Source organism: Trichophyton verrucosum (genome assembly GCF_000151505.1).
Source record: "Trichophyton verrucosum HKI 0517 chromosome Unknown contig00407_1.f1.exp, whole genome shotgun sequence".
Taxonomy (NCBI): Eukaryota; Fungi; Ascomycota; class Eurotiomycetes; order Onygenales; family Arthrodermataceae; genus Trichophyton; species Trichophyton verrucosum.
In genome coordinates, this window is record NW_003315360.1 from 1 (window position 1) to 17,169 (window position 17,169).

At 48.2% G+C, this 17,169-nt stretch overlaps 5 protein-coding genes across 5 annotated transcripts; 3 read left to right on the forward strand and 2 right to left on the reverse strand.

The window, feature by feature from the left end:
• Positions 1-3,838: 3,838 nt before the first annotated feature.
• On the forward strand, positions 3,839-4,870 carry TRV_05332 (uncharacterized protein; the record flags this gene model as incomplete). The annotated part of the gene is made up of 1 exon (XM_003020517.1): positions 3,839-4,870. The coding sequence occupies one exon, from the start codon at positions 3,839-3,841 to the stop codon at positions 4,868-4,870; it is 1,032 nt and encodes a 343-aa protein (XP_003020563.1).
• A 327-nt stretch (positions 4,871-5,197) lies between these two features.
• Positions 5,198-6,376, reverse strand: TRV_05333 (peroxisomal membrane anchor protein, putative; the record flags this gene model as incomplete). Its single annotated transcript, XM_003020518.1, has 1 exon — positions 5,198-6,376. The coding sequence occupies one exon, from the start codon at positions 6,374-6,376 to the stop codon at positions 5,198-5,200; it is 1,179 nt and encodes a 392-aa protein (XP_003020564.1).
• A 1,047-nt stretch (positions 6,377-7,423) lies between these two features.
• Positions 7,424-7,624, reverse strand: TRV_05334 (uncharacterized protein; the record flags this gene model as incomplete). The annotated part of the gene is made up of 1 exon (XM_003020519.1): positions 7,424-7,624. The coding sequence occupies one exon, from the start codon at positions 7,622-7,624 to the stop codon at positions 7,424-7,426; it is 201 nt and encodes a 66-aa protein (XP_003020565.1).
• Positions 7,625-7,681: 57 nt separating this feature from the next.
• Positions 7,682-9,009, forward strand: TRV_05335 (uncharacterized protein; the record flags this gene model as incomplete). Its single annotated transcript, XM_003020520.1, has 3 exons — positions 7,682-8,516; positions 8,573-8,679; positions 8,719-9,009. 3 exons carry the CDS (start codon positions 7,682-7,684, stop codon positions 9,007-9,009), a joined length of 1,233 nt encoding a protein of 410 aa, XP_003020566.1.
• Positions 9,010-10,173: 1,164 nt separating this feature from the next.
• TRV_05336 (uncharacterized protein) lies at positions 10,174-16,770 on the forward strand (the record flags this gene model as incomplete). Its single annotated transcript, XM_003020521.1, has 1 exon — positions 10,174-16,770. One exon carries the CDS (start codon positions 10,174-10,176, stop codon positions 16,768-16,770), a length of 6,597 nt encoding a protein of 2,198 aa, XP_003020567.1.
• Between the last annotated feature and the right edge of the window lie 399 nt (positions 16,771-17,169).

Genomic DNA, 17,169 nt, shown 5'->3' on the forward strand with positions numbered 1-17,169 from the left:
GCTATATCAGTGCGTTCGATATAAGCCCCTTCGGCAGGGCAACCACTTATATAATTTCCCTTCTTGCCCTTGTGCATTTCCCATGGCTGCGAAGCATCTAGAAGATGGGAAAAAAGCAAGGCGATGTTTCTCAGTGCGACTTGCAAACTTGCGGTAAGGCTTCTGCTGCGGATATATATGAATGCTGCGTGTATAAAAGGAGTCGACTGTCGGGGCGGCTGCCTGCAGGCTGCTTGTACAACCACTGCGGAGCCCGTCGCCGCGGGGAGATGGGAGCCAGACAGTAACCAAGGAAGCAGATGGAGACGGATGGAGCACATATGGAGAATACTGAGATGTTTGCTGTCAAAGTACTCCGTGGGTGAAATTGGACGGGCGGTGGGTATCGATCAAGGATCAGCGAGGCAACCTATTATACTTAATAATATTTTGATGCTTAGGTTCAGATATTCAATTTATTTTGTTTTATTTTATTTTTTTTCCTTGCTTTATTTTGTATTATTATTTGTATTTTTATTTTATTTTATTTTATTTTGATGCAGGATACTCCAGGCTATTTATTATTGGAGGAAATAGGTTTTTGATTGAAGCAGCTTTCGACAATTTCTTCCATTTTTCTCTCGTACAAACAGGCAATACTCTCAAGGACAGGCAGAGTTAAAAAGGATAAAAACGTATAAATGTAGGAGTCGTGTCTCCAGCAAGGTCCATACCTTGCCAGACCCATTCCCTGGGGTGAACAATCACCCCCGTAGCAGTTCTCTGTGTTCCCCACGCCAACCCATCATCCATCCAGCTGGCTTCCAACGTTAGCATGGGGATATGGCCCAGCGGGGAGGATAAAGATGGGATACCAGGGTCCTACCATAAGATGATAATCCGCACTCTCGAACTCACTGGGTGTGCGTTTTTTGCATCCCTTTCATTCACATCCCGTTGGAACCATGCTGCGATGGCCCATCCTTACTGGAGGCAGCGGCGACGGTAGAGGAGATGACCCTGGTCCCCCAACGTCATTTGGAGATGAATAACCTGGTGGATGGTGGTGGGACTGGGAAATTGGTGATGGGACGGTACTGTTTGGTGCCTGGGCGTGTGCTTGGAGGCATCGAGTTGTCCTCCCTCTTCCTCTTCCTCGCCCAGCATCCCCGCCTCCTCGACGGGGCGTTCGACAGAATCGACATGGGCTGGTGAGGTAGACGGGATAATAGTGTGTGTTTCCTTCTGGGCAGACGTAGCGGTTATCGCAGCGGTTAAGGGGCCCCCAGCTTCGGTGGCCGCAGACGTGAATGTAATAGGCCTTCTGACACATGGTAAGATTGGTTGAAAGGGTTGAAAGGGTTGAAAGGGTGATTAAATATAGGCAAGAAGTATCGAAAGGGGGAGCTTTTTGCTAGGCGTAATTTGCCAGAGATTGAAGAAGTTGCGTTGCGTATTGGTATCCGGTGAATTCCTAATGTGTAAGTCTTAACGAGTGTGTGGTAGATTGGTGCAGATATAAGAACTTCTTCAGCTCATTTAAAAGATATGAAAAGAAGGGAAGGGGAGAGAAAGAAAAAGGGGAAGTCGGTTGCTTTTGGGTATCTATATTTAAGCATAGTATGTCTTCTATCGGTGGTGGTCAAATGGTATTCCTCACGGATGCCTGTCCTGTATGGCTCCAGCCCGGTGACCAGTCAGTCCTGTTGATCGGGAAGAGGCTGATTGCGCTGGAACTCCAAGGCACAGGATGTGAAGACCCTTCCTTTGCTATCCCATGAAAGGTGAATCTGGGATATCGTTAAGTGAGGCGGGCCTATGGACCCTCATTCCGCTCGACTTGACTGGACTAGACCGATTCAAAGAAAAGGCTAAGAAAAGAAAAAAGGGAGAAAACAAGGGTAGCAGCTCTCCGGCTTTCACGACATCAGCCAAGGTGAAGGGAGAACACACCTGTTAGCTGTTCTATTCTCACGATGCTTCATTTTTATCCAGGAATTTGCTTCCAAGAATGGAAGCACAATCACTGTCATGACGGATTATCGCATGTGATGATCCTTAACATAGCGGGAAAGACTTTAACGCACGCAACGAATATGTTATGCATTCGGAACACGTTGTTGTTGCACCACCTCACATGTATGGCCGAAATTAAAGCAGGTGTCTAACATCCTCAGTATCCACTGTGGACGGCGCTCGTCACCGAGGGTATGTACCTCTCATGCAGGAACGCCGAAGATATTAATGCATCAGTTGTCCACGAAGAAAGAAGCGAGTATTTTTCTTCCCTCCGGATGGGGTATCAGAAACATGGCTCGAAGAAAGTCAAAGGAACCAGCGTTAGAATGGTATAATGGCAAAGGACCCGAATACTGGGGATCCATCGATTACACGAAGGGGGTATATATGTGCTGCCCAAAGAATGAGTCTGTTTCTAGCAAGTTTGTCAAGCGGTAACGAGCTATAACCCTAGTCAGTAGGATTAAGAGCTTCAAAAGGCATGTGTGCTGCATGGCACAACCTTGGATTCAATCGGGTGTACAGAAGAAACAAAACCGACTGGTTGCACGACGAGGATTCGCAGCACAGCTCCGTCGAGAAGCTATGGCAATGAGGCAGCCCCTTGCCGTCGTACCAACGGCAGACCTTCTTCAAAACGGCTGCAAGTAAAGGAACTAATAGGTACGTCTTATGTAGCTTTGTGCTGGATAATCCTGCGGTGAATGAGAAATAATAGTAACAAAAAGGGGGAATATATAAAAGGTACCCCGAACGAGGTGAGGTCCGGCTTTCGCTTGGAAAACAATCATGGGTATGTGCAGTTCTGCTGTTCTATCCCGTCCGTGGATTGACCGAATAACTTGTCGGTGAGCCGTAGTTAGTCGATAACGGACGGACGGACGGGCGAGCCATGCCATGCTATGCCACGCACCGTTGCAAGAGTACAGCTGGCATCTCGATATTCTCAGGGAAACACCTCCGTGATTATGGCTGTTCAGAGGGACATGACAGCCTCCCAATACGTATACACAATACGCCATCACCATCCGTCTGCGGAGAGAACGCTATATTCCTTCGTAATAAGACTTTCATCTCACTGTCAGTCTGCCTGCCGGCTTAGCTTTCCCATTTTCATCCCAAGAAGGGCTGGGTTGCTCTCGGGCTTCGCTCTTCGCAGCAACGATGGATCTAGCCATACATAGCCCAGCTGTCGCGGCGTCTCTCCTCCTCCATAACAGCCTCCATCATCCTAATGCAGGCATTAAGCGTATTTGCGAGGGGCCGTAGCAGCAAAATTATGTCCGGCAGTACTCCGTAGATGCAATCCGTAAGTAAGCATAAGACTACCTGTACAAAGCAGACACAGCCCTCAACAAATCTACACTCTAGCACCTTCTCCAAAAGACGAGAAATTCAAGCCGAGACGTTGATGATCGCCACATCCGCGCCTCCATACCGGATCAGCAGGGGGTGACCCAGAGCGGCGATTTCAAATTGTGTCATGGAGATTAAAGAGCTAGCTCAGCCATAGTCATGCCTCCTCATGCTTCCAGCTTGGCTAGCAAACAGTAAAGAAGGGGGGGAAATTTCTGAACTGCTGCGCCAGCCGGCAGGAAAAAGGGGAGACCATGCGGTCGAGGTAAACACTGCGCGGCGAGCGGGCTGTGCAGGCTTAGCGCTGAGCAGAATCTTCGCTCTGTCTGTGGGATCACCGAGGCCAGATGGCTTCCTCACGCCCTGAACGAAACACAGTGGCGCTTAGGCTGGTTGGCTGCGGTCTCAGCCGGTTCCTGGCTCGCTGCCTGCGTCGAGATACTTAAATGTGTCGTTGAAGTTCAAGTTTTTCGACTTTCTTGTGATGTTTTTTCTTGCATTTTCCAACAACCAAGTCACGGGACCAAAAGCCGGCTTTGCTTCTTCCAACTTCAACGCATCAAAAAAAAAAGGCCGCAGCACAAGACAGAAAAAAACATATAAAAGAGGAGAGAAGACCGCCAGGATACCAGGATACCAGGACAGCAGAAGACAGAAGAAAGGAAAAGACAGACAGACAGAGACGGTTAAGATGTCTGGAACCAGCTCTCCTCGCTCTGGCGCCCGCCGCGGCACACCACTATCGATTGAGGTGCCGCCACTGCAGCAACCATCACCTCCATCAAATACCCTCCTTATCACAGACCTAAACGACCTCTCGCTCTTCCAGCCGAGCTCTCTCGACTCTATCAAGGCCCACATCACAGCCACCGCACCGCTAAACTCATTCTCCCCTCTGCCGTCCTTCCGGCGCATAGTCTGCTCGTTCCTAACCGTCGAGGACGCCATCAGAGTCCGCCAGCTGCTGGACAGGGAGCCGCTACAGGGAAAAGGCCGGGCACGGGTGTACTTTGGCGAAAACACTCCTATCCAGACAGACTCAGACGAGATGAGACGCAGCAATCTTCTCGAAGCACCCCAGTCACAGAAGATGTTCTTTATCAGTCCGCCACCCAGTCCTCCGCACGGATGGATGATGCGCAACGAGGAGCCGCCGAATAAGGAAGTCCACGCTTCTGATTTGGCTGATGCGCTGGGCAGACTCGGGCGGCTGTATGACTCTGATAGCCATGTTAACGAGTCGGGTCATCGACCAGAGACACCTGTTTCTCCCACGGACGTGGCTACAGCCATGAACACAGATATGAAGGGATCGGGACAGAGAAGCCGAAGCAGTACTTTGATTTACCACCCAGAACACCATGGAAGCAGCCCGGACCTACCAGCTGTGATGGTTGAAGATACTTCGGTTGGCTCTGACATGGATTCTGACATGGATCTAAGCCCCCTGGATGCTCGGCCAAAGAAAATATATGCACATACTTCTCGTCCTCCAACAGAGTTGATGGAGGAGTGATGGCTACGACGGTTGCTAGGATGGTTTCTTACTTTCCTTGTTTTTTTATTTTATCAAACTCCTTTTTGTATCTCTACCATGGTTTATGGAGTTGGTTTCCCTGTGAGCGTTTGGTTTAAATGTGCATTTTTCTATAAGGCATGGATGTATTAAGTACCTTGCTTTGTTCGTTGGCTTATCTTGAAAACCCGTCTCTGCATTATTATTATCCAAATGAAATATTAGATACCCATTCTCAGTTACTTTCAAGTATATTGTATTAACTTTGGATTCCAATCATAGAGAAAGTCATTAATGATGATACAAGTCTATCATGATATACATTGATCATCGCCTCAACCCACCGCTACCAGACGGAAAGTTCCTCGCGCTCAACAAGGTCCCCTTGACACTTCTGATCTCTGCCTTGAAAGCTGCAATAGCCTCGTCCTCACCATTTGCCGCCTTCTTCGCATCAGCGGAGTCATCATACGACCCATATAACGAGGAGGTCAGATATAACGGTGCGCTATATGTCAGACTATCAAGGTAGGTCTGTAATTCTGATAGTCGATCTTTTGCATAGCCCTGTGTACTATCACTGTACTTTTCAGTTGTGACGACACTAGCCAGGCTTGACGAGAGAGACTGCAATCGAGAATGGTGCTCTTCAATAACGGTTTGGGGTGATACTGTTTGTATTTCTGTCCCTACCGCTGTCTGCGAGGGAGCAGTAGGCTCAAGGTCTGTCGTTTGTGTGGCTATGTCCCGATGAAACAACTCTGTGGGATCAGATGTAACAGACTCGTTATCATCCTCGCTTTCTTTATCCATTGATATCCCCTTTGGCCGTGCCGTTGACGACGCTGGTACCTTTGACACGCTTCCTTCAAGCTTCTCGTTTAACCCCTTGAGATTCTCCTGCACTGTCTCGGAGAACTCATGTCGAGCACAGTTTAAAGATTCCAGCATCGGCTTAGCGAGGTATTCGCTAGCACCGTAGATGCTGGCTGTGATTCCGGCCGTGGCATATAGTGTATATAGGAAGTTCTGGAAAGTGATAAGCGGTGGCTTCGATTGCCGTAGGAGGAATTCGGGATAGGTTATGATTGGAGGTACATCTTTACTCGGTGATGCTGTCGGTGTTGGTGCAGGCAAAGCTGCCGCCGGCGACTGCGTCGGTTGACTCGACGATTCTCCGGCCCTCTCTTTCTTAGACTGCGACTCCGATTCTTCTGTTGAGCTGTTGCTGCCAGCGTTGTCGCTAGCGCTGGCGGTGGCCTCGGTGTTTCTGGATATGCCGAGTAGGGTATGTATCTCGTCATTTGAGAGTCCTTTGGACTCAAGGAAGGCAATTTTCTTGTCTGTCGATGCCTCGGATATGGACTCATCCTGCAGAAACCGTCTGGCCTGCTCGAGAAGCGTGTCTCTGCTCTCCGTCGCTGCCGCTGAGCTCGTGGCTGTGCTGCTGTTGTCTGAAGCCGCTTGCTGCCAGCTCGGTATCGCCGCGTCTTTTGGTCCTGCCATGGTGTCTCTGGATTGCGCGTATAGGTTATAACGTGTGAGTCAGGCTGCCGTAGCTCCTCGTCTCCCTCTTGCTTTCTTTTTGCTTGTACTTCGGCTGTTCTTCGTTCGTCTTCTTCTCGTCTTCTCGTCTTGTTATATGAAAAGCAGGAGAAGCTTCAACAGCAACTTTTTTACCTCGGCTCGAATCTTTGGTATGGCGGTAGTAATATTACAATTATACTTTTATCTCCGCAAAAATTTAGTGATGACTAATGTAGTTTTGTAATTTACGAATACGAAAAATACATCACCAAATGCCTGATTTTGGCAATTTTCAACCTCAGACTATAAAAGGATGCAACAGCCGAAGACTTTGATATCTTGCAATTTTTGGAGGATAGGAGACCCAGAGGCGTAGTCGAGCTGCCTTGGTGACACTGCCCTGCGGCCAGAGGAACCCCCCCCCCCCCCCCCCCCCCGGCCTTGCGATTCGCTGCAGGCTTACTCACAGTTTGGTGGCGGACGAGCGGCCTTCGTCTTCTCCCGGCGCATCCCCCAACGACGGACGGATCAGATCCATGACCAGCACAGCAAAAGACCAGTCAAGCGTCTCCGCCAACAGGAAGAAGCTCACTGCCGGTCCAGCGCTCGTACGACTACGACACGGATCCAGCAGCGATGCCAGCCGCCGTACATTCATAGGATAAGGAGGATATAACTAGCAGGTAAGGCAGGCCGATGCACATATAGCACACCTATATTCGTATATATGCCCTGAGCAAGAGGATTCCCCTGATTTCCCTGCCGTCTCCCCACTGCCTCTACCCACCGGAACTGCTTCCTATCTGCTCCCTTTTCTTTTTGGCTGTCCTGGCTGGCTGGGAGTTCCATATCTTTTCATCGACCACCCAACAACAAATGCCATGGCCACGCTGAAATGGGGATTGCAAGGATAGACGGGCATGCTAGCGGCCTCCCTCTAATTATTTGGCCGATGAAGCTCTAGTCCGGCTCTGATGCTTATCTTCACTGGAGCTGCCTTGCTGCCTTCTGCCCTTGTTTTCTAGACTAGAGAGCGGTCGTGATATGCATCTTCCCTCTTGCTGCCTTTCCGCGGGAACTCCAACCTGCAGTAGAGAAAGAGATATTCACCGCGGGTAGAAGTCGCCGCCCCTCTATATAACTTGTTTTCTTTGCATAACACATCGTCTTTTCTTCTTCTTCTGTTGCTTCTTCCTCTCCCTCTTCCTTTTCACCGTCAACACCCATCATCACAGAAGATAGCAAAATCACCCCCGCCAGCAAGCCGATATCAATATACCCAAGATGTCTTCCACTCTCTCTCTTCGCTCTCGTGCTGGTGTCACCAAGTTAACTATGAACACAGACTCTATCGGCGCGACGTTAAGGTCGAGGCGCTCTACAAGGAATAGATCTACAACTATCACAACAGTGACCGTTTCTCGGTCACCATCTACATCTCCTGAAGGACGAAGGAAATCAATTCGACTTACCGTCAAAATGCCTGCAAGCAAGCTCCGTGAGGTGACAAATGGAGAAGATGATCTCGACAAGCCTCGTAATATCTTCACAGAGAATGTCATCATGACAGGGCCAAGGAACAGTCGATCCAAGAGGAAAGTCGTGGAGGTGGATTCAGATGAGGACGACGATCCTTCGGACATTGGAGACGAGGAAGATGAAGAAGATGACGAGATTGATGCCGAAGGTGATTCGGACCTAGACGCTGATGGTGAACCTGATATCGATGCTGAGGGCGATATCGATATGGATGATGCTCCACCGGTATCTCCTATCGCCAAACAGGCGGCTTCTAGGCCTACTGTTACAGTCACTCCTGCAGCTGCTACAAAAGTGAGAAAGACAGATTCAAGAGCTGCTCTGGAAGACGACGAAGAAGAAGAAGATGAGGAGGAAGGACTCTCTGAACTGGAATCCGATAACGATATTGGCGGACAGGATGATACCTTGGGACTTGAAACCAACGATGACGAACCCGAGGAAGAGGAGGACGAGGAGGATGAGTCTGATGAAGAGCTCATGGGTGGAAGCAGGTCAAGCACCCCCGACCTGAGTAAGATGACCAGACGACAGCGCGGCCGTATCGAGCTTGGAGGTGATTTCCTGCAACTGCCAATGGGTATGGGTCGCTCCTTGCAAAGTAGCATGTCTCACGGTGCTAACCTCAATGTACAGAACCACAAGTCAAGAAACACCTAACTGCAGAAGAACACGCCATGCGTCGTGCAGAAATGGCAAGAAGAAGGAAGAATCTCAGTGAGAAGCGCAACGAAGAAGAAAAGGTATATAAACACAGAATCTAACTCCAATCCTGTTCTTAGAAGCTAACAACCCTTCAGATGGATACTATAAATAAACTGTTGAAGAAACAAGCCCCCAAACGCCGTGGCAAGATAAGTGCTGCTGAAGCCGCTGGAGAAAGCACTCCTGGTCAACAAGAGCCCCAGGAACCTGAAAAGCCTGATCCCACGATGATTAGATGCGTTATCAACCGTAACGGCTACCGCATCGGGGTTCCAAATGAATGGCTTGGTACTCCTGCTGGGAACATATTCAGTAACCCAACTAGTACCCCTGCCACTCATATCGGAAAGCTTGTTGAAGAGATATAGCTATCTATCTCACTCGCCCTGGCTTTTGTCATTTCTGATCCTTCGAGAGGTTCACAGGATACGATGTTTGTTCGTTGTGTTAAGACTGAGATTCCAGTTACTGATTCCGGAGTACGGTGTTAAAAGGTTGACTGCAAATTATTATGTTATATTAATTTAGTCCATGCAAAATTGTATGCGTATCACCGTGAATATTTACAACAGTAGCTTCACATATCGTACAACCGTGCATCATGCAAAGGCCGCGCCATCTATCTTCAGGTCATGATCCATTCTGGGTGCTATCAGCATCATATACCCATGATCCTTGAATTAAGACAGGGCTCAGACACCAGTGCGAGAGCCAGAGCCAGGGCCAGGGCCAGTGCTTGTATAAAACCCCTTCCAACGGATGAGCCTATGCTATCCTGACTTTTTCCTGTCACATCCACAAAACGGAAGGGCCCGCGTGCTTTGGTCTTTTAGGCGGCTGAATTTGCTGTTGCATCACCCAATCTCAATTCAAACGCGGAATAACCGGCTTTAATCAATCAACCAAGGAGCTATTCATTTCTGTTGTCCTGTTTTATCCGCTGTGCTGTTTCCAGTCCACCAATTATATATCTGTCGTGTATATGTAGGCTCGGTTTCCTTTGACCTGGTGTGGATATTAGCCGGTATAACGACTAAACAATGGTATTTTTATTTAACACATACAGTGTTCCTAGCGTTTTCTGAGTCTCTCGCTCTTGATAAGCAGGTTTGAAAACCATGTAACCTGTCGAGTGATATGAAATTAGCAGCTGTATATCAGCTTCAAAAAAATTGACCAGCCTATCTCACCATTGAGAATCCCCAAACCAACAGCTAGAGCAACAGGCAAAAGTCCCGCTTTCCCAGCCATCCTCAGCTATACAGCTTGTCTGCCGGAACAATCTTCGCTCAGGCAAATAGTCCAGCGTCGTCTCCTTCAGCGATGGAATTCTTCATTATTTCGTTTTTTCGCATTCGAAAAGCCCGAATTTCGTGACGTTGAATATATTACATAATCAGATATCTGCCACTTTAAGTCGCGTCGAACGCGACTTTCAGGCTTGATGAAGAATCAACCTCGACCTTTCGACTTTTCGACCTTTGACGCCGTTTTCCTGCTCTTGATGGAGTGAAAGGGATGGGGTGCTGCAAATGGAACAATGGCGTGAACGTGGATATGTTCCAGACTCAGACGAAGGAGACGAATTTGATAGCCAGGAGTTGCTCGGTGGTATTGGTGGTGAGCCAGTGATTGCTGAGGATGACGGCACACATATTGAGGAAACCGGCTATGAGATTCCGCAAGGCGATGATGGACGAGAGGATGGTGTCGAAGAAGGAACACAAAAGAAAGATGAGGGTAGAGCATTCGACAGTTCTCAGCGTACACATGTCCCGAGTGAGGACGATCTTGATACCGATCCGCTACAGGATTATCAAACTGTATTGCACGCTTTTCTGAGCCCGAGCAACAGACGGAGACAGAGCCCCGATGGCCATGAAAACTCAGAGAATACACTCTCTGAGCCGCAACCGCCGTCGTCCCCGGATGAGCTACAATTTGAGGAATTCCGTCAGCAGCCACAATCTACCCCTCTCGCCAAAAGGACTGAAGTGCCGGACAATGATATCCCTTTTGATAGTCTGAACTCATCTCCATTGTCATCTGTACCACCACTCCTAGAGTCTCCTCGGTCTGGAGAAGCGTCATTGGCACTACCACAAAATGATACGGAACTCCAGCTGCCACAACAACAGGAAACTGTTCAACTCAATGATGGGGACATTGACATGACTGATGCTGGGCTTTTGCAATGGCAGAACCAAAGCCGCCGGAGGGCCCTGAGACAGCGAAATGCAATCCAGCTGCATCCTTATATGTTGGAGAACGCTCAGTATCGATCACTTTTGAGGAATAGAGGTCTGCAGCCTGTACGGATTCCTAATAGTGAACCGCGGCCTCAAAAGGCCACAGGGGATAGTCAAAGCTTTGAGTCTCAGGATGAGAATGTTCCTCCGTCAAGTAGCCCTCTGTATCTTCCGCCTTCCTCACCTGACATATATGATCAGCCGGGTTTGAGCCAGTCACTCAGTGATCGTGATACAACTAGCCAGAGAGACGAGCTAAGAGATATATATGATACCAATTCCCGACTTCGCTCAGTCAAGCCTAGTCAGGCAGGAAATAAACGACGTAAGCTTTCTCATATAATGGAGAATCGTCGTTCCGGAAACTCCTCCCAAAACGCAGGGGATAGGCTCCAGGTTGTTATAAATACCAGCTCCAAATCCAAACAGCAGGACGATCTACAAGAATTATACGACATCTTTGACGTACCTCCTTCTCCTCCTTCGTCTGGAGAGGGGTCTTCTGCCCTTCCAAGGGATCCAGATACTTTTAGATTTCCCCCGGGATTTACTCCTGCCCAGTCTAGGAATCAGCTGCAGACTCCAGTATCCGACAAAGTAACGCAATTAGAACACCCTGATATCATTTCAAGTGATCCTCCCTCAACCGTTGAGCGTGAGGAAGAAGGTGTTACAATTATAGAAGAACAGCCCGTGGATGAATCTTCATCTGATAGCCCCGAAGAAGAATCCTTTATCATTCGACAGATGCAGCGACGGATAAAGGGAGTCCTTCCTGCTTCCTTTGCTAGACTTGACCATGGGATGCACGAGGAGTACAAGAGACAAGCTGCTGAGAGAGAGCATCGAAGAGTATTGAATCGGGAACGGAGGGCTGGCAAAGGGGTTGCACAACCCATATTGCGGCGGGCAAGGATTGAAAACCAGCAGGAGGCATCTACTCGTTCAAATCCTTTCGACCTGTTCAGTGATTCTGAGTCTGAGGATGATGGGGCGTCAACAAGATCACAGCAGCAAAAGGAACGAGAATTGCGCGAGCAAAAACGCCTTGAACACCATTTTGGATTATTCGACAATGACGATGATATCCCGGAAGATAATCGAATTGATTATATGGCCCCCCCAGCCTCTCGTCGATCAACTTCAAAGAAGTCTTCCAGGAGGGGGGAACGCAAAACCCAGTCCTCAGAACGAATTGATGGTGAACACAGGTCAAGCTGGCAGTCGCAGCCTCAGAGGAAACGGCAGACAAGAATCACAGATACCATAGACAATCGGCGAAAATCACGGCCCAACAAACCTCGTGCACCGAAGCTGGGTATCTTAGATTCGGAGGATGTTAGGAACCAACATGTGAATGCACCGCCACAATTCTTAAGAGTTGCAGCCAGGCAAGCTCGCTCACGCAGAGATAAGGGGCGTCGAAGCCCATCTCGCAAGGTATTGAAACTAGCCACAAAGGCTGATACGCGCGATGCAAACGCTGCATTGCGTAACTGGAGGTCAGGAAAATATCAACCTGCCCCGAGTATAACCTCCGCACGCCCGAGGACGATACCCAAGTCTCAAACAAGTGTCCAACCTTCGTCAACCGCTTCAGATGTTGAAACCCCGGCTGGGAACCCAGCTAGAAGGCCCATATCCATACCTGGGGAAGTCGCCGAGCCCATAATCATTGATGATGACGATAACTCAACAGAAAATCCAACCCGTACCAAGCCAATTAAAAGACAGCAAAGTTTGAAAAACAGTTGGGTGGTCCAACGTCCATATGGCATATCATCCCTTCATAGCCAGGTTCCCCGGCCCGCGCAGCTAGATATTGAGGATATTCCTACCACCCTTCCTGAGCGGCCATCTACATTCCACGGTACCCTTGCAGCTCTTCGCAAGGCATATAAAACGTCATCCCAACCGCCAACGTTGACAAGATTCTTAAATGAGCCGCAACAACTACAATTACGACAACCTACAGTAGAAGCTCCTGCTCCTCTTCCACAAACTACCAAAGAACCAGAAAAACGCAGAATAACCAAAAAGAAGCGCCAGCCTAAACATATCAATGTTGAAACCATTGAATATCGTCAACCCCCTGACTTCGATAACGTAATTAGTGACACAGCTTCGTTCGCACACCCAGAAGAAGATTACCTTATTACACTTCCTGGTTTACATCGTCCTGAACGGCCATACCAACTTGACTTCGATACCCATCCACTCTATACTGGCACATATTACCACCAGTCAACATTCATTGGAAGTGGGAAATTCTCTCAGTCTCTACGTCTATCTCAAGACTTAGATATTGACCGTGGACATTCCACTATTCAACATGTAGGCAAAATCTACAACTGGAGTTCCTGGAATGAGACGGTCTCTTCAGAGTTAGGAGAGGTATTTGCTTTCATAGCCTCTCAGACTAACTCAGGAGCAAATGATGCCAGAGCCATGCCCACTTCTGCTCCGGATCAAGTGCTAAGACTATACCGGGATATTGTTTGCTATGTTTCAGAGCATCTGAGCTTCATAGATCCCATTGATCGTATAAATTTCGTTTCCAGGTGTACAGGTTTTGTTGCTCAAATAACCGAGACGTTCATATCTAGCCCTGACCCTGAAGCAGGTGTAGCTGCTCTCACATCGGGGATTGAGATGTTCAACCTGGTGTTCTTGAACCAATTGTTACAAGTCTCAAAACATGAAACCATGGACTTGGCCAGGGCTCGGCCCGTTGTTGAGTTGATGAAGCTCTCCGGAGAACGGATAATGGATATTATCCTAACCCCTGTTGGTGTACGAAACATTCAACAATTCCTAGAGGATAACAGAAAGCTAGAAAAACGTGAAACTGGAATTCGAGATGAATATCCGTTTGTGGATGCACTTGTGATCGCTCAACGCATTCTCCAGCTGACATCCATTAAGGACATGGGCGTTGAAGCTCAGTGTTTGGATCGGGTTATGGTTCTTGCGCATCATAGCATTGAAGACCTAGAACGAGTCTGGGAAGCGATTTTCATATTGCTCCCTTTCCAGGAGATCGATGAACTGGGGGTCTTTCGGTCTGGGCTACGATTTCAACTACAAAATGACCACTGGGCCGTTGTCAAACAGCTGATTTCCAAAATCTTGGAGTCATACAGGTCAAACCCCAAGGAGCAATGGATCTTCTTAAACCATTATTTGCGAACCCTCCTGCATCGTTGTTTTATTCTCATCAAATTCTGGGGCTGGCGACATTGCAAGCTTATCCTCGAGATGCTCTTTGATTTTTTCACCGGAAATTTGCTGTATGATCTCGAGAAAGAACCAGTACATGGGTCTCCCTGGTTTATTGACCAGCTTGATTCGGACCCAGTGCTCGAAATAGAAGCATCCGACAGCTGCTTTCGCATGTTCTTGAAAATTGTCGTGGTGGGGCTCAGGTACTTGAACAGTTTACTTGAACCAAAGAAGATTCTCAACTTAGTTTGGCGTCTGCTCCCTAATCATGGCCGAACGTATCCCAAAGAGAAACCCCTACGCGTGGAAGATTTGAATGCGTTGAGAAACCATCATGATCTTCTCTGTGCATTGTATTGCTGTGCGCCAAAGGGATGTCGGCCTCACCTTACTACGATCCAGCGTCTAGTGCATCCTCCTACTTCTCATAAAGATGCATGCAGCATTAACATCCACTCTTGGTCAAGGCTGGTCAGGTTTACACTGATCAAGGATAGAGATACGCCAGACCTGGGCAAATTTGCAGAATGGCACGGCGATTTTGTTGCAGATATATTGAAGTTACACTCTCAAGCTCGGAGTGAAATAGAAACAGAGGCCGGTTCTGCTACTTTCTTTCCTCGTCAATACATTGAAGGCGCCATTGCAAAGAATGAGAGGCACGCCGAATCCCTAATAAGTGATGCTCTTGTGTGTATGAAGTCAGCTATCGATGCGGCAGGAAATGTTGATCAGGCGGGGCTGTTAATGGAGAAGATGCCTCTTGGAAGGATATTCGGGCTTTTCAATCCCACGGTGAAAAGGCGAGATGGGGTAATCTACAAGGCTTTGGATGTTTTGAAAGCCTTCACCAAAGCTGACAATAGAACAGCTGCTACGGTTAGTACTGTCGAGGACCCAGATGATCCATTCGAAAACAATGATGAAAGTCAAGATGATTGGCTTGATCTGTGTCAGGAGCAGCTAGAGGTCGCTAGCACCGGCTCGTCGTATCTGAATCGTACAATTGCACCTGCAATTTCTCATTTTGTTTCGACCTGCTTTGGAGTAGATCAGACTCCCGACGATTCAATCCTCGCAAAGACAATTGATTGCTGGCTGGCCGTTGCTCAAATTAGGGTGAAGCATGGTATGCGGCAATGGAGCAGCTACTTCAATAGATACGACCAAGACTCCTGGCCAGCGTTGAAGCCAACAGATCAAACGCGCAAGTTTATGCCGTACTTTATTTCGCGGTTGATTTCAAGTGATCCAACGTCTTATGAAGAGTGCCGGCCTCATATGTTGACTTACTGGGGCACCTCACTTGTGGAACGGGAGGTATTCTTGAAATATCAACATGAGTTGACGAACGCCCTGCTGAATGAAGATCGCAAGAACCCTCTCTTCAGAAACTTACCATTTGCAGCCAGCGGGACAACTGGCAAATATGAGATAACGTTGATGGATTTCTGTCAACGACGAGTTTCCCTTATTTCCTGCGTGCTACTGAACATGCGGGTGCACCTGCCAGAACTTCCGCCTACCCAACTCAACGCACCTAGTGGATTCGGAGAAACATACCAGGAGATGATACGGGCGATGATGGCGACTATGAAACAAAATTCCGAGGAAGTTGGAAAGGCAGTGGTACCAGGTTCTTACGTTGACTTCGTTCATAGGATTGTCGAGCTTCTGCAGGTACATTCTGAAGATATATATCCGGTTGACAAGTACTTTATGGATCCAGCATCATTCCCTCTACCAGCATCTGACCCAAACTATGTGGTTGCCAAACTCAAGAGATATGCAGGACGGTTATCCGGTGGCAGCCGGTTTGCAAAGCAGCTTGTTACTTATATCCAAGGTGTGTCCGAAAGAGCAGCAGTCGATGGACAACAAAGTTATCTTGCTGGTCAATTCTACGAAGCCATGTCAGATGCGTCTGAGAGCGGAGGCTACGAGAGACCATCTCTCCGGTGCTTTCTTTTGCAGTGCGTTATTCCTGAATATGTAGTGGTGTCAGTTAGCAACCCGACGGCGTGGATTGTAGCCCGTCCGCTTATCCAGGCTACGACTCGCATCTTCTCCAATTTAGTAATGTCTGTTGACTGCACTAAACAGGACGAGATCGACATTGCTATTACCTCAATTACAGCATATTTCGGCGCTGTTTACACTGCCATGCAATATCCCATCAACGATCCAGGTCTAATGCAAGAATCATCGGTGCTACTCACTCTCGCATCCCTTTTGGAGAGCATAATAGCCTCTCTTGCCATGGTGGATTACCTCGACCGACTGGGCCAGGAAGCAGCTGACCTGTTATCCTACATTGAATTTTTCGGGCAAGTCGCTTTATTCGGACTGTCTACCCTCCTCGATCCACCAGCTACTAGGATCCCATACCTCCGTGATCTCACCAACTCACTAGAGTCTCAAATTGCCAGCCCTCCAGCTTTCTTCACCGAGTCTCGAAACTTTGCGGCCCGTGAACTAGAATCATGGCTCGAAGACAACTGGGCAGTACATGAAGGGAAGTATTTTGTCCGACGCGGACAACAATATACAAAAATTGATGTCAACCCCGGCACGTTATCAGTTGAGCTTGCAAAGACGGCATTCATACAGACCGTCCAGGCTCTTTTCGGCGCCATAGAGACACTACAGCTTTTTTAACGGGCGTCAGTTTTGCATTCTCCTACTTCCTGTTTTCTACTACTCTTTCAAGTTTAGCCTTAACGACGTGACGATGCATTTGGGTTTGTTAATAGCGCTAGATGAGAGGCATAAAAATAATTTATGTTCATTGGTTTTGAAGATGGACAAGATGCTCTGGTAGGAAAATGGTAAATTTCAAATCAATTTGAAGAGCTGCCCTTGACATCACGGCCTGCTCTAGAAGTAGGCAAACTATTGAGCATCAACGTGGATGACGCTCCCCACAATATTGAAAGAACAAACTCCAAACAGCCATATGTTTGCTTATTGGGTATCTGACTCGAACATAGAAGGGCAACAGGGTATCCCAGCCATGGAAAGTAGAGAAAGAAACGAGAGGTGTAGACGTAAGTAGTA